This window comes from Mytilus edulis, chromosome 5 (genome assembly GCF_963676685.1).
Source record: "Mytilus edulis chromosome 5, xbMytEdul2.2, whole genome shotgun sequence".
Lineage (NCBI taxonomy): Eukaryota > Metazoa > Mollusca > Bivalvia > Mytilida > Mytilidae > Mytilus > Mytilus edulis.
In genome coordinates this window covers 19,533,154-19,547,079 of record NC_092348.1, presented here as the reverse complement: position 1 = coordinate 19,547,079, position 13,926 = coordinate 19,533,154, and the positions used below count along the sequence as shown (strand labels likewise).

Genomic DNA, 13,926 nt, shown 5'->3' with positions numbered 1-13,926 from the left:
TTTTTTCACTTTCTACAGCCAAGGTCAACTTGACATCTATTTTTAGATGAAATACAAGAACATATATGTAAACTGTTGTTATCTTTCTTACTAATGTTTTTTTAATTTAAAAAAAGCTGAAAAAAGAAACACAATTTTCTGTAAATACATTAATAAAGGAGAAAGAAAATAACAATTTCATGAGTCAATTCAAGGACACATAAACTTTCTGCTATGGAAATCTTCTGAATCAACTAAAAATGAAAATGGAAACTGTATCTCAGTTCAAGCTATTAAAGAAAGTTTGATTTGCAATACAGGAGTCTCAGAGTTTTTTTAAGTCCATCTATTCATAAGAAATAAAACGGTAAAAGAGTGGTATTTTTCTACGAATTAATGGATAATACTATTTGTCAACAAAGTGGTAATGACTGTATAACAGTCTATATTCAATTGTTATTTTTTTCTAGTTGTTGAAGCGCAATTAGTTCCTTTTTCAGCTTTGAAGTGAAAAATGATCTATAATCTACACATATAGAAAAAAGAATAGTGTCTGACACTCCTTATTTCTGTATACAGAAACCACAAAATATGAGCAAAAGTTTGAAGTTCCCATCATTAAATAGTAGTGATGTGGTTTTTACCTACTAATTTCATTGTATCTCTTTTATTGTACAGATGCTTGAAAAAGTGAAGTATGCGGTTAATATAAAATGATATAATAACCTGGAATAAGCGCTGTTGAGTACGTGACAGACCACATTAACCACAAGATATATTCAAATGAATCATTGAGGATAGTGGTACCTTTTTTGTTAAGGTTTAAATGTCTTTAAATGGTTTATGAATAAACAAGTGCTTGGGAAATAAATAGTATGTATGGCAAATGTTACAAAAATATAAAGAATATGATCTTAATTTGATGAATGAAGTGTTGAGGTGAATTGAGCCCTGTGGTAATAAAGGTTAATTAATTGCTAAATTATGTATCCCTATTGGTGTATCGAAAGTTCAAATGGTAGCGCAAATTTAAGTACCTGTATGATAATATGTTTTTCAGCAATTACAAAAATGAAGATAGTAGTATATTTGGCTAACATCTAAACTTTTCAAAGCTTTACAAGGCAAAATCTTTGATATTTGACATTGAACCCTATTATGAGTACCTGTGTGTAAATAAAACTTTTCAAAACCTCTAGGTTCATTTTAAGTGTGCCTTAAGGTTTTAAATATATCATGAGGTTAAATAAATGATTGATAACAAGTCATTTTTGTACCATATCACCATAACACTTATCCAACCTATAGTTAAGATAGTCTGACAACGATGAATATGCATTGAGAAGCAACCAGTTCTAAAGTTAGAAGTATAATTTTCACAACCTATATCCTTGATCACTGTTTGGCTGTTTTCACTTTAGTCAAGTTCATAAGTGACTGAAATATTACTTGTTCACAGTTTCCTTTTGACAGATAATAAGTCTTGTTCATAAGTGACTACTAACAAAACTTGTTCACCACTCACTGTTGACAGATAAGTCATTTTCTTCAGTGACTACAAACAAAACTTGCACATGTGCACAGCTCACTGTTGACAGATAAGTCATGTTCATAAGTGACTACAAACAAAACTTGTTCACAGCTCACTGTTGACAGATGAGTCTTGTTCATAAGTGACTTCAAAAAACACTTGTTGACAGCTCACTGTTGACAGATGAGTCATGTTCATAAGTGACTACAAACAAAACTTGTTGACATAAGTTTTGTCCATAAGTGACAACATACATTACTTGTTCACAGCTCACTGTTGACTAATAAGTCTTGTTCATAAGTGACTTCAAACAAAACTTGTTCACAGCTCACTGTTGACAGATAAGTCTTGTTCTTAAGTGACAACATACATTACTTGTTCACAGCTCACTGTTGACTGATAAGTCTTGTTCATAAGTGACTTCAAACAAAACTTGTTCACAGCTCACTGTTGACAGATAAGTCTTGTTCATAAGTGACAACATACATTTCTTGTTCACAGCTCACTGTTGACTGATAAGTCTTGTTCATAAGTGACGACATACATTACATGTTCACAGCTCACTGTTGACTGATAAGTCTTGTTCATAAGTGACTTCAAACAAAACTTGTTCACAGCTCACTGTTGACAGATAAGTCTTGTTCATAAGTGACAACATACATTTCTTGTTCACAGCTCACTGTTGACTGATAAGTCTTGTTCATAAGTGACTTCAAACAAAACTTGTTCACAGCTCACTGTTGACAGATAAGTCTTGTTCATAAGTGACTTCAAACAAAACTTGTTCACAGCTCACTGTTGACAGATAAGTCTTGTTCATAAGTGACGACATACATTACATGTTCACAGCTCACTGTTGACTGATAAGTCTTGTTCATAAGTGACTTCAAACAAAACTTGTTCACAGCTCACTGTTGACAGATAAGTCTTGTTCTTAAGTGACAACATACAAAACTTGTTCACAGCTCACTGTTGACTGATAAGTCTTGTTCATAAGTGACTTCAAACAAAACTTGTTCACAGCTCACTGTTGACAGATAAGTCATGTTCTTAAGTGACAACATACATTACTTGTTCACAGCTCACTGTTGACTGATAAGTCTTGTTCATAAGTGACTTCAAACAAAACTTGTTCACAGCTCACTGTTGACAGATAGGTCTTGTTCATAAGTGACGACATACATTACTTGTTGACAGCTCACTGTTGACTGATAAGTCTTGTTCATAAGTGACTTCAAACAAAACTTGTTCACAGCTAACTGTTGACAGATAAGTCTTGTTCTTAAGTGACAACATACATAACTTGTTCACAGCTCACTGTTGACTGATAAGTCTTGTCCATAAGTTACTACAAACAAAACTTGTTCACAGCTAACTGTTGACAGATAAGTCTTGTTCTTAAGTGACAACATACAAAACTTGTTCACAGCTCACTGTTGACTGATAAGTCTTGTTCATAAGTGACTTCAAACAAAACTTGTTCACAGCTAACTGTTGACAGATAAGTCTTGTTCATAAGTGACAACATACATTACTTGTTCACAGCTCACTGTTGACTGATAAGTCTTGTCCATAAGTGACAACATACAAAACTTGTTCACAGCTCACTGTTGACTGATAAGTCTTGTTTATAATTGACTTCAAACAAAACTTGTTCACAGCTCACTGTTGACAGATAAGTCTTGTTCATAAGTGACTTCAAACAAAACTTGTTCACAGCTCACTGTTGACTGATAAATCTCGTTCATAAGTGACTTCAAACAAAACTTGTTCACAGCTCACTGTTGACAGATAAGTCTTGTTCTTAAGTGACAACATACATTACTTGTTCACAGCTCACTGTTGACTGATAAGTCTTGTTCATAAGTGACAACATACATTACTTGTTCACAGCTCACTGTTGACTGATAAGTCTTGTCCATAAGTGACAACATACAAAACTTGTTCACAGCTCACTGTTGACTGATAAGTCTTGTTCATAATTGACTTCAAACAAAACTTGTTCACAGCTCACTGTTGACAGATAAGTCTTGTTCATAAGTGACTTCAAACAAAACTTGTTCACAGCTCACTGTTGACTGATAAATCTCGTTCATAAGTGACTTCAAACAAAACTTGTTCACAGCTCACTGTTGACAGATAATTCATGTTCATAAGTGACCTCAAACAAAACTTGTTCACAGCTCACTGTTGACTGATAAATCTTGTTCATAAGTGACTTCAAATAAAACTTGTTCACAGCTCACTGTTGACTGATAAGTCTTGTTCATAAGTGACTTCAAACAAAACTTATTCAGAGCTCACTGTTGACAGATAAGTCATGTTCATAAGTTACTACAAACAAAACTAGTTCACAGCTCACTGTTGACTGATAAGTCTTGTTCATAAGTGACTTCAAAGAAAACTTGTTCACAACTCACTGTTGACAGATAAGTCTTGTTCATAAGTGACTTCAAACAAAACTTGTGCACAGCTCACTGTTGATTGATTAATCTTGTTCTTAAGTGACTACAAACAAAACTTGTTGATAGCTCACTGTTGACTGATAAGTCTTGTTCAATTCTGATAACCTCATTTTGGTTTTCTGAGATCATTTTACAAGAGCTATTATCTTCTTAAGGTAGATGGGGTGTCTAAATTATAATCCATAGAATCTTTTAATAATTTGCCAAAATGTAGTTTATATCCTGCTTGTTTAAAAACATTAATAAAAAGAATGGGTCACCGGACTTATTTTCACACTACAGGTTGTGCAAAATTGTCAAGATTTTGTATAGATTATGCATGGAAAACCCAATTTTCCGCCATAAAACGCAACCCACACCATAGAATTTTGAGATAAAATATGAGAAGATAACCCCAATATTATGCTTTCAGATAAGAAAAAGAAAAAATGGGGTCACCGGACTCGTTTTCATGCTACATGTAAAAATGGGTAAATTCCTAACACATTCTATAGAAAAAGTAACACTATCTGAATTATCTGCCCTTGCATTTGAGTTGCCTCCCCTTATTTGACAAAGTTGGGAAAAAATAAATCAAACAGAAGAATTCTTTTTTTTGTAAAATACAATCATAAATATGATCAAACATGGCATTTTCTATATTTTAATGACAATTCTTTCACATGAATTACCTACTACTATAAAAATTTGCACATTTTATCAAAGATCTAGACCTTGTTTTCTAGTATTTCAAAATCCAAGATGGAGGAAGACACCCTATCTACCTTAATTAAGTTAAAAATTAAAAATACTGAACTCCGTGGAAAATTCTAAATGGAAAGTCCCTAACCAAATGGCAAAATCTTCATCAAAGCCTAAACAAATCAAACAATTGGATACCAACAGTTAAACAACTGTCATATTCCTGACTTGGTACAGGTATTTCCTTATGTAAAAAATGGTGGATTCTACCTGATTTCATAGTAATTTAAATTTTTGTAGTCATTTTACACATTGTAGTGCATCTTCGCCATATTGCAATGTCAGCTATTGACTAATTGACAGAAAAAAGATTCAGTGAAATTCATTCCTCTTTTTTCACAAATTAACAGGTATTATAGAAATAATTGACACACACAGTTATTTCTAAAAAAAAAAGCAATGGACAAAAGAACCTGTGAAAAAAACTGAAAAACCCTTGAAAAAATTAAATGGTGTCACGAAACTGCCTGACTAGATATGTTACTGACACTTAAAAGATTTCTTCTAATGACACTTTAATATGTGTCTTCAGGATCAGAGACTCTAGCTTATCAAATTAACACTATGTTAAATCTGTCAGTTTAATAGCCATTCAATGTATAAGGCTTAATTTTCATTCACAGATTTTCACATCCTTCTTATTTAAACAGATCAAATTTCTAGTTTTCTTTATGTGTGAGTATTTTCATTTCAACAAGGAATTATTCTAAATAAACAATAGTATTGAGAAGTTTGGTTTATGAATGACTTTTTAAACTACGGTGAGAGGGAAGAATAAATTTTAGTTGTTCTCAATGGCTTGGTGTCTGTTGGAGAATTTGTCAAAGTAAACAGCATTGTTTTAAAGACCAACTGGTACTTTTTTATATAGTTGTACTGTATGACATCTTAAGTTTATCTGTTTTAATAAGTTATCAAAATATTTAAAGTGCAATATTAAAACATAATAAGTTCAAACATAAATGTTTTTAAAAGAAATTGGGTTCAGTTCTAAGACTAGGTTAGCATGGACAATTATTACCAGAAATATTAAAGTACACTTATGCATTAAATTCCAATATACACAGTTTGTTTAATTTTTGCCTCCCTTCCTTTCTTTTTTCCATGTCTATACCCTCACATATTTTTGAATTTTTATAAAAAAAAAAATGAAAAAAAGATAAAAAATTAAAAAAACATTTTTCATGTTTTGTAGTTTTTGGCTAAAGACACTGATTTTTCTTTTATAAAAGTCCATAGTCTAGGTAAAATATCAAAGAACAAAAAGCATTGATTTAACCTGCTTCCATTCAATACCCTATTTTGTTCAGCTAGAAGACAGTCAGCAAGTATGTAGTTATATTTTACCTAGTAAGTGTTTCAGAAATCTAGTGACCAAATATAATCTCAAAATGATAAGTTGTTTGAATTATTGATTGATTGTTGTTGGCTTAGTGTTTAACAGCAAATATTTCAAGCAAAGTTAGAAAAAGAACAAATTATCAAAGAAGGATAATGTAAATATTCTATACTGGCAGATAATGTGGAACGTTACCTACACACAGCATCTGATTAGGTGTCCCCATTTGGACAAGACATTTAACAGTATGAACAAGCACAGGTTTTAATCAGAAAAGAAGGGGATATGATGAAATTCTAATGTTCTTTCTTCCAACATTACTGCCATTACATTCTACAGTTCTCACATTTTTCATTACCAACTAGTTTAGTATTCTTCAGGAGCCGCACCTCTGAATATTGGGGCAGATCAGTGTTTGTTTAGAGTCATGACAGACTGGATTCACCTCACCTTGACCTTATTTCATGGATCAGGGATCAAAGTTATTTTTTTCATGATGGTTGTTCTTGGATACGATAAGCAATAGTTCAACATTAATCCATGTAATGATTGTAAGGTATGTATGTCAATCTGTCAGGTTCATCTTACATTGACCTTATTTTCATTGGTTAAAGATAAGTTTCATGGTAAGGTCATTTTCTCTGATACTATAAGCAAAAAGTTAACAATATTTGGCATATGAAAAGATTGTAAGGTGAACATGACCTTGACCTCATGTTCAGGGTTCCTTGGTCAACCTCAAGTATTCAGGGTAAGTTCTTTCTTTCAGATACTTAAGGAATATTTGTTGAATGATTGTAAGGTGCCCATATCAGAAAGTGTATCTGAACTTGACCTTGTTTTCATGGTTCATTGGTCAACCATAAGTTTTGGGGGTAAGTTCTGATTTTCAGAAATGGTAAATTATATTTGATGTATGAAATGATTTTTTATTTTGAAGTTTCTATATGCAATGCCCTTGACCTCATTTTCATGGTTCATTGATGAACCTTAAGTTTTCAAGGTATATTCTGCCACTCGGATACAATAAGCAACATGTCATATAAGTTATGTGTATGCAATGATAGTAAGGTTTACATATTTATCTGATAGGATGCATCAGACCTTGAGCTCATTTTCATGGTTCATTGGTTAAAGATAATTTTTCAAGGTTAGATTATTTAAGCAGTTACGAAAAGCAAAAGGTAACCTATGTTTGATGTACAGAATGATTGTAAGGTGTATATGGTGGTCCGTCAAATCTGACATTGACTTTATGTTCATGTTTCATTGGTCAATCTAAGTTTGCAGGGTAATTTTTGTTTCTTACATACTAAAATAACTTTAAACTATAGATCAATCATATTTATTGCATGAAAAAAAGTTGCACATGACAATCTGGTGGGGTTCATCTGACCTTTACTACATTTTCATGGTTCATTGATATTAAGGGTAAGTTTTCATGGTAAGGTCCTTTTCTCAGATACTATAATCAAAATGTCAAATATATTTGGTGCATGAAATTATTGTAAAGTGTATATGACTGTCTGCAGGTTGATCTGACCTTGACCTCATTTTCTTGGTTCATTGGTCAATTTAAAGTTTAGGTGTGTCAATATATTTGATGTATAGAACACTATAAGATTTCATGTCCTTTAGCTAGGATTCATCCGACCTTGACCTTATTTTGTATGGTTCATTGGTTAAAGTTTAGTTATTTGTAGTCAGGTGACTGTTAAATAAATTGACTTTATTTGATGTATTAATTGATTGTAAGTTGTCCATCTTCATCTAGCAGGGATCATCTAATCATGACCTCTTTTTCATGGTTCATTAGTTAAGAAAAGATATCATGGTAATTAGGTCATGTTCTCAGATACTTTAAGCAGTAGGTTAACTGTATTTGGTATGTGGAATGATGGTTAGTTGCAGATATCCATCTTTTATGGTTAATCTAACCTTGACCTCATTTTTATGGTTCATTGGTTTAAACGAAGTTTTCATGGTTTCTGTCATTTGTCAGATGGTAAGTTATATGTTAACTATATTTGGTGTATAGAATGATATATAGTTCAAGATGCCCATCTTTTATGATTAATCTATCATTGTCCTCATTTTTATGGTTTATTAGTTTAAAACAAGTTTTCATGGTATTGGTCGTTTCTCAGATGATATTCTAATCCTAATATAAGTTATCCCTTTTCTAGCCTGATATTTGCCCATTAAGTCACATTAGTAATGTACCTTTTTGGCTCAATGTTTGAACACATTATTTTACTTAACAGTTTAAATAAACTTAAGCCATAAATGTATAAACTAATCTAAATGTTTTTTCATCGCTGATACTTAGATACCTGAAGTGTTTGTGAAACAAATTATTTAATGAATTTCTGTTGTAAAATTAGCATTTGTATTTTTTTAAGTGTTAAATTTGAAAAGTCTATATGTTCTTTATTTTTTTTTTAAATATGTTTTTTTCTTCCGTCAAATGGATATACATCTCTTGCTGTTTACTTATTAAAGTGCTGTTTTACCTGAAGTTAATCCCTTATCACGACTGCTGCGATAGCGAAACAAGCCCTTTAAATTTTCATTCAAACAAATTTGCTTGGGAAATCATCTACCTGTCACCTGTTCTGATTGGTTGATTACCTGTCTGTCACAGACGCTGGAGACATTGACATCGGTGTTTTGTCAATCATGTAAATTACTTATATATACAGTAAATACACAAATGTACTTCAAGAAAACTTCCAGCAGTCTTCTGTTAAAAAAGAATTTTAAGCTTGTCTTTTTAGATTATGATTCCTAAGCAGTTTAAGATAATACTATCATAAGTTATTTTTATGGCTGTAAAACGATAGAAAATAAATTCATCTTCACAAAGAATTATAGCTTTTGTCTGAATGGAGACTGTTTTAAAGTTTTTACAATTTAATATGTTTTTAAAGAAGTGACTATTTTATATGGATAATTAAGATGAATTTATATACCTGGAGAAGTTATGTTGCTCTCTTAGTCATTCCGTACATGGTAGGTAGTTTTAATATCACAGGTAGAAAATCACTTTTTTTTAGTTTAATTATAATTTTTTGCTTTTATATCATAAATGCAAACTTAGTATTTGCTTCAGTTGATGTTTATAGCTGTTTGTTTTTTAACTTTTTTCTTCTAGAATATATAGTTTGCAAGTTTAAATAACAATTTGGCTTTTGGCTCTGTCGATGTTTATAGTTGTCTGCAGTTTAAACACTTTTTTTTAGAATAAATGGCTTGTCCTGAATATGCATGACATATTTGCAACTGGACATTAAGCAACCAACAATCAATCAATTAGAATAAATGGTGTTAATACAAGTGAAAATGCAAATTTTCCTTTTACATGAAATGTTAAATTAATAGCTGTCTGCAGTTTAATTATTAAATAAGTATATGTATATATGCTAGTTCATATTAACTTCAAATTATTTCCAAGAAATCTATTTTTCATTACAAAAATAACACTTGATGCTGGTGGTAACTGAATATTAGAAAAATTCATTGATATATAAAGTTATAAAAAGTATCAGTGGCTATTTAAACATCTACCTGAACCTGTTGCATGTAATAGTTATATCAATTGACAAAACTTTATTGATAAGGAGGTTCAACATGCAAAACATAGTGCAACATCTTAAGACTTAAAGTAATTACAGATAAAGAACATCAATTATTTCAACAATATTGTTGACAAAATATGATACTGTCTAATTATAGGTGTCAATTTACTGTCACCAGATAAGTCAGAGCACATTAATAGTGCTTGTACATAATATCTTAATTGCTACCATTGGTACACAGGCACTTGTCTCTGTAAAAAAAATACTATATACCTTTATATTAAACTACTTTAAAGTTTCATATTTAAGAAGGTAGAAGACCTAAATGTTTCAAACTGTGTATATTGTATATTATGTTGTAAAGTTTACAACTGTCATATGTCTATTGTCCTTGACCTCATTTTTATGGATTTAGTGACTTCTTGAAAAAAGAGGTCAGATTTTTTTTTAAATGTTAATTTCTCTCTAATATTAAATGAGTAAAAGGATAACTATATTTGGTATGTGCATTCCTTGCAAGGTCAGACAGTTAAAGTTTTCACTTGACCCCAACCTCCGTTTCATGGATCAGTGACCAAAGTTAACTTTTCATGGTCAAGTCCTTATCTCATATCCTCTAAGTAGTCTACTATATTTGTTGTATAGAATAATTGTAAAATGTACAGTACAACTGGCAGTTGTCATCTGACCTTGACTTCATTTTCATGGTTCAGTGGTAAAAGTTCAGCTTTTGTATTGAATTCTGTTTTCCTGATTCTCTATGCAATAAGTGAACTAAATTTGGTGTGAGGAATGATTGCAAGGTGTACATGTCCTCATTTTCATTGTTCCATGGTTAAAGTTAAGTTTGCGTGGGTTATTAGTCTTTATTTCGTATCCTGTATGGCTATGCAATAGGGCAACCATATTTGATACATGGAATGATTGTAAGGTGTATATTTCTGTCTGGCAGGGTTTATCTGACCTTGACCTTATTTTCATGGTTCACTGGTCAATATAAAGTTTTCATGGTTTGGTCTGTTTGGTCTGTTTCTTGCATTACTTATAAGCAATAGGTCGACTTAATTTGATGAGTGGAATGTTAATGGAAGATTTACTTGTATCTCTGGCTCAGTATCTAAATTTGACCTCATTTTCTTGTATCATGTTAAGAAACTTGTAGTAAAACTGTATATTCAAGACTATCAACATAAAAACGTTTTGGTCAGTAAGGCAGGTGGGACATTTAAGTGTGTGAACTCTTGTTATTGCAGGGGTTTAAGACCAGTCAGTTATTTCAGGCATCAGTGTTTGCATATACCAATGACTGTCTCCTTGCTCTGATGAACTTAAAAATGCAAAATTGAGATTTATTTTATTGTATAGTTACATGTATCTCCTAATATAGTGTTTGTGTATATGTCTCTTGTGTCATTTGTTGTTAAACTAAGCACAATGATTTTATAACATAGACCATTTAATTGCAAGGTCTGTCCTTCTGGCTGTCTGTGTATGTGGGTTTATTTTGTAAATGTTTTCTTGTGTTGTGTTTTGTGTTGTGTTTTTGTTTTTTTTAGCTGGGATGGAGATGCCCTGCTCAAATCAATGTCTTGGATTTGATAAAGGGTACAGTTACCTTGGTTAGCACTTATAATATGCTTCTATTGTGGTTCAGATCACTTCATGTAGTTGAAGTTATTGTTTTTATTGTTTTTTGAAGAAGAACTAGACATAAAAAGTGCAAACAAAACAAGAAATAACTGAAAAACTTAAGATGATTTTGTATTTTAGACCTGTCTAAATTTCACAGCATCTATAGATTGTCCAAACCAATTTAGGTTTGTTTACATCCTTATATATTTACCAAATGACTTCATGTTGTGCTCTTAATTGCCTTAACTGTAATGTTAGCTTCCTTTTGTAGTAAATATTGTGCACATTTCCAGTTGTTATTACATAACTGTAAAAAAGTGTTACTATCTATATGGGGCAATTACCTTTCTGCACATGCATCGAAAGATATCAATGTCTGTTTATTTACACTGTATATGTCAATTACGATGTTACTCATTTGCATAATTTTTATGGTATCAGCAATAAAATATATAAAATTTCACATTTATAATGTGATGTTATGCACCTGAGATGTCCTTTTTATGAAACCACATGTACGTTACACTTGATTGTTGTTAAGTTTCAAAGTATGGAAAACACACCAATAAAACAGTTTTAACGGAATATTTAAAAAAAAAGTTCCTTGTGTCTCAGTTTAAGTACAAAAAGGTGACACCTGACATATAAAGAAAGACTTGTATTCTGTGTGTTGAGCCAAATAGAGGATTAACAATTTGAATTGTATAGTGGTCATTTAGATTAAAAGTTTTGTATTACCCATTCATCATTTTTAGCCACTTAATGCATGTATGACTCACAGATAAAATCAAGATAAAAATCTAACTAGGGCCTTGGACAAAAAATATTAAGGTCAGGGTACTAAAACCCAGTTTTGGTGACTTTTTGAAGTTTCAACATCAAAGCCCTATGAAGATATTGTTAAATACTAAAGGTCATATCATACTAGTGTATTGTTACTGTTTTAGGGTTTTAATGTAGAACACATTTAAGAAGGTTCCTTTTCAGATCCATATTAGATAACCTTTCTGGCATTAAAATGGTAACAAAACTTGTTTTATTCATTAAACTATCTTTAGTTCTATACGTTTAAATTAAATTGACCACAGTGGACATTTAGTGCTTTAAAGGTATACATGGTTATCATTTCCAATGTATAGCAGGTTATTTTCATGGGTGTAAAATTTCACGATTTGCATTCAATAAGGCATACGAAATATTTTAGCAGTAATATTATTTGGTGGATTCAAATCTTTCATCAATACCTTTGCATGTACACTTTTAAATTGGCGGAATTTATTTTAGCGATTTTGTTCCATCTGCAAAAATAAGCGAAAATTTATACCCTGCGAAAATAACCAGCTATACGGTATTATAAAGAAATGTCTTTACAATCAGATGATATGTGGATATTCTTAAGAAAGGCATTGTTGGTAAAAGTCTATCAAACCAATTACTTTTGTTGTTGAAAGTTACCTAATTCTCAACTCAAATAAGGTAATATTCAATGATTTTAGGAATTATCTCCCTTTTTGTTAGGCTTTGCAGTGCATTCTATACAATTGATTTTTCTCAGAATTAGTAGATGATCACACACTATAGTAACATACCAACTATGAAACCTGAGAAGTTGCTACTGTGTCCCCTTTCTTTCAATATGATTGGTCAAAAGTTATAATTTTTTTTTTAAAGAATAATCTGTATTTTTATTCCTTGTAAATAAATGTGATTATGGTTTTAAATAAAGAAATTTATGAATTAAATTAATTTCAAATCATATAGTAATATATTCAATTGGTACAGAATATCAATTAATATTTACAGTAATTGTTTTTCATCTTTGGTGGTCAAGTTTATACATGATAACCACATTATTTGTAAAGAAAAGACTTGAGCAGCGATATTCAAATGGGGACTTGGTACATTATGATTTTATCTCAATCTATATTTAAACAGTTTGTTAAATCGTTTACATAAATATTGAAAATGAAGTAGCTAAATCATATTTTATTATTATTATTACTTTATTTATAACAAAAAATTAAATGGGTGCTTGGTTTAAAAACTGATGAATGAAGACTTTGTGAATGAATTATGGATTTGCGAGCTGTTTTAAACGACCGTCTCGAGTATTTTTCATTCAGGTTTTTTCTATAGATCTTGTTTGAACAAATTTGCTTTTACTTACTGGCAAAGTAAGAATGAATATATTTGAGCAGTTTATAGTACAAATAAATTATATTTTGTATGTCGGGGAAAACTTACAAACAAAATGGGTAGGCTCGACCTTTTCATAGATGACTGCATATTAAGATCGGTCTTTGTTGACAGGGTGAATGAGCTGCTAGTTTTTGTTTAATCAGTAAAATTCAAAACCTTCTCACTGAAAAAGTGTCATTCTTGTGAATGAAATATCAAGACCAAATTTTTGTTATAAAATAGTAGTTTACATGTGTCAGATATGTATTTACATGTTACATTTACAATGGGAAACAATTGTAATTGTTTGCAGTATTGTAAACACCAATAAATTACAGGAATTATATGTTAACAACTCAGAAGGAGGCATGTTAGATTTTCCTTTTGATATTTGTGGGTTGTCTTGTTTTTATACCCCCACCTCTGTGTATGGTACATGTAGTAAACAGCTTGTGTGGATGTCTATCAATCAAGCATTCATAT

The 13,926-nt window shown here is 31.2% G+C and overlaps 1 protein-coding gene across 3 annotated transcripts in view; it reads left to right on the top strand.

Moving 5' to 3' along the window:
- LOC139523158 (A disintegrin and metalloproteinase with thrombospondin motifs 18-like) overlaps positions 1 to 13,926 on the top strand; it is an 87,759-nt gene that overhangs the window by 22,938 nt on the left and 50,895 nt on the right. For 2 of the 3 annotated variants that reach the window (XR_011664567.1, XM_071316962.1), the window contains exon 1: positions 8,689 to 9,067. The exons of the other annotated variant lie outside the window; for it this stretch is intronic. Coding sequence is in view for 1 of the 2 variants with exons in the window: in XM_071316962.1 (XP_071173063.1) it covers positions 9,014 to 9,067 (54 nt within the window). In the remaining variant the exon portion in view is untranslated. Of the gene's footprint in view, positions 1 to 8,688; positions 9,068 to 13,926 lie in introns of those variants that run through there. 3 annotated transcript variants of the gene reach the window in all.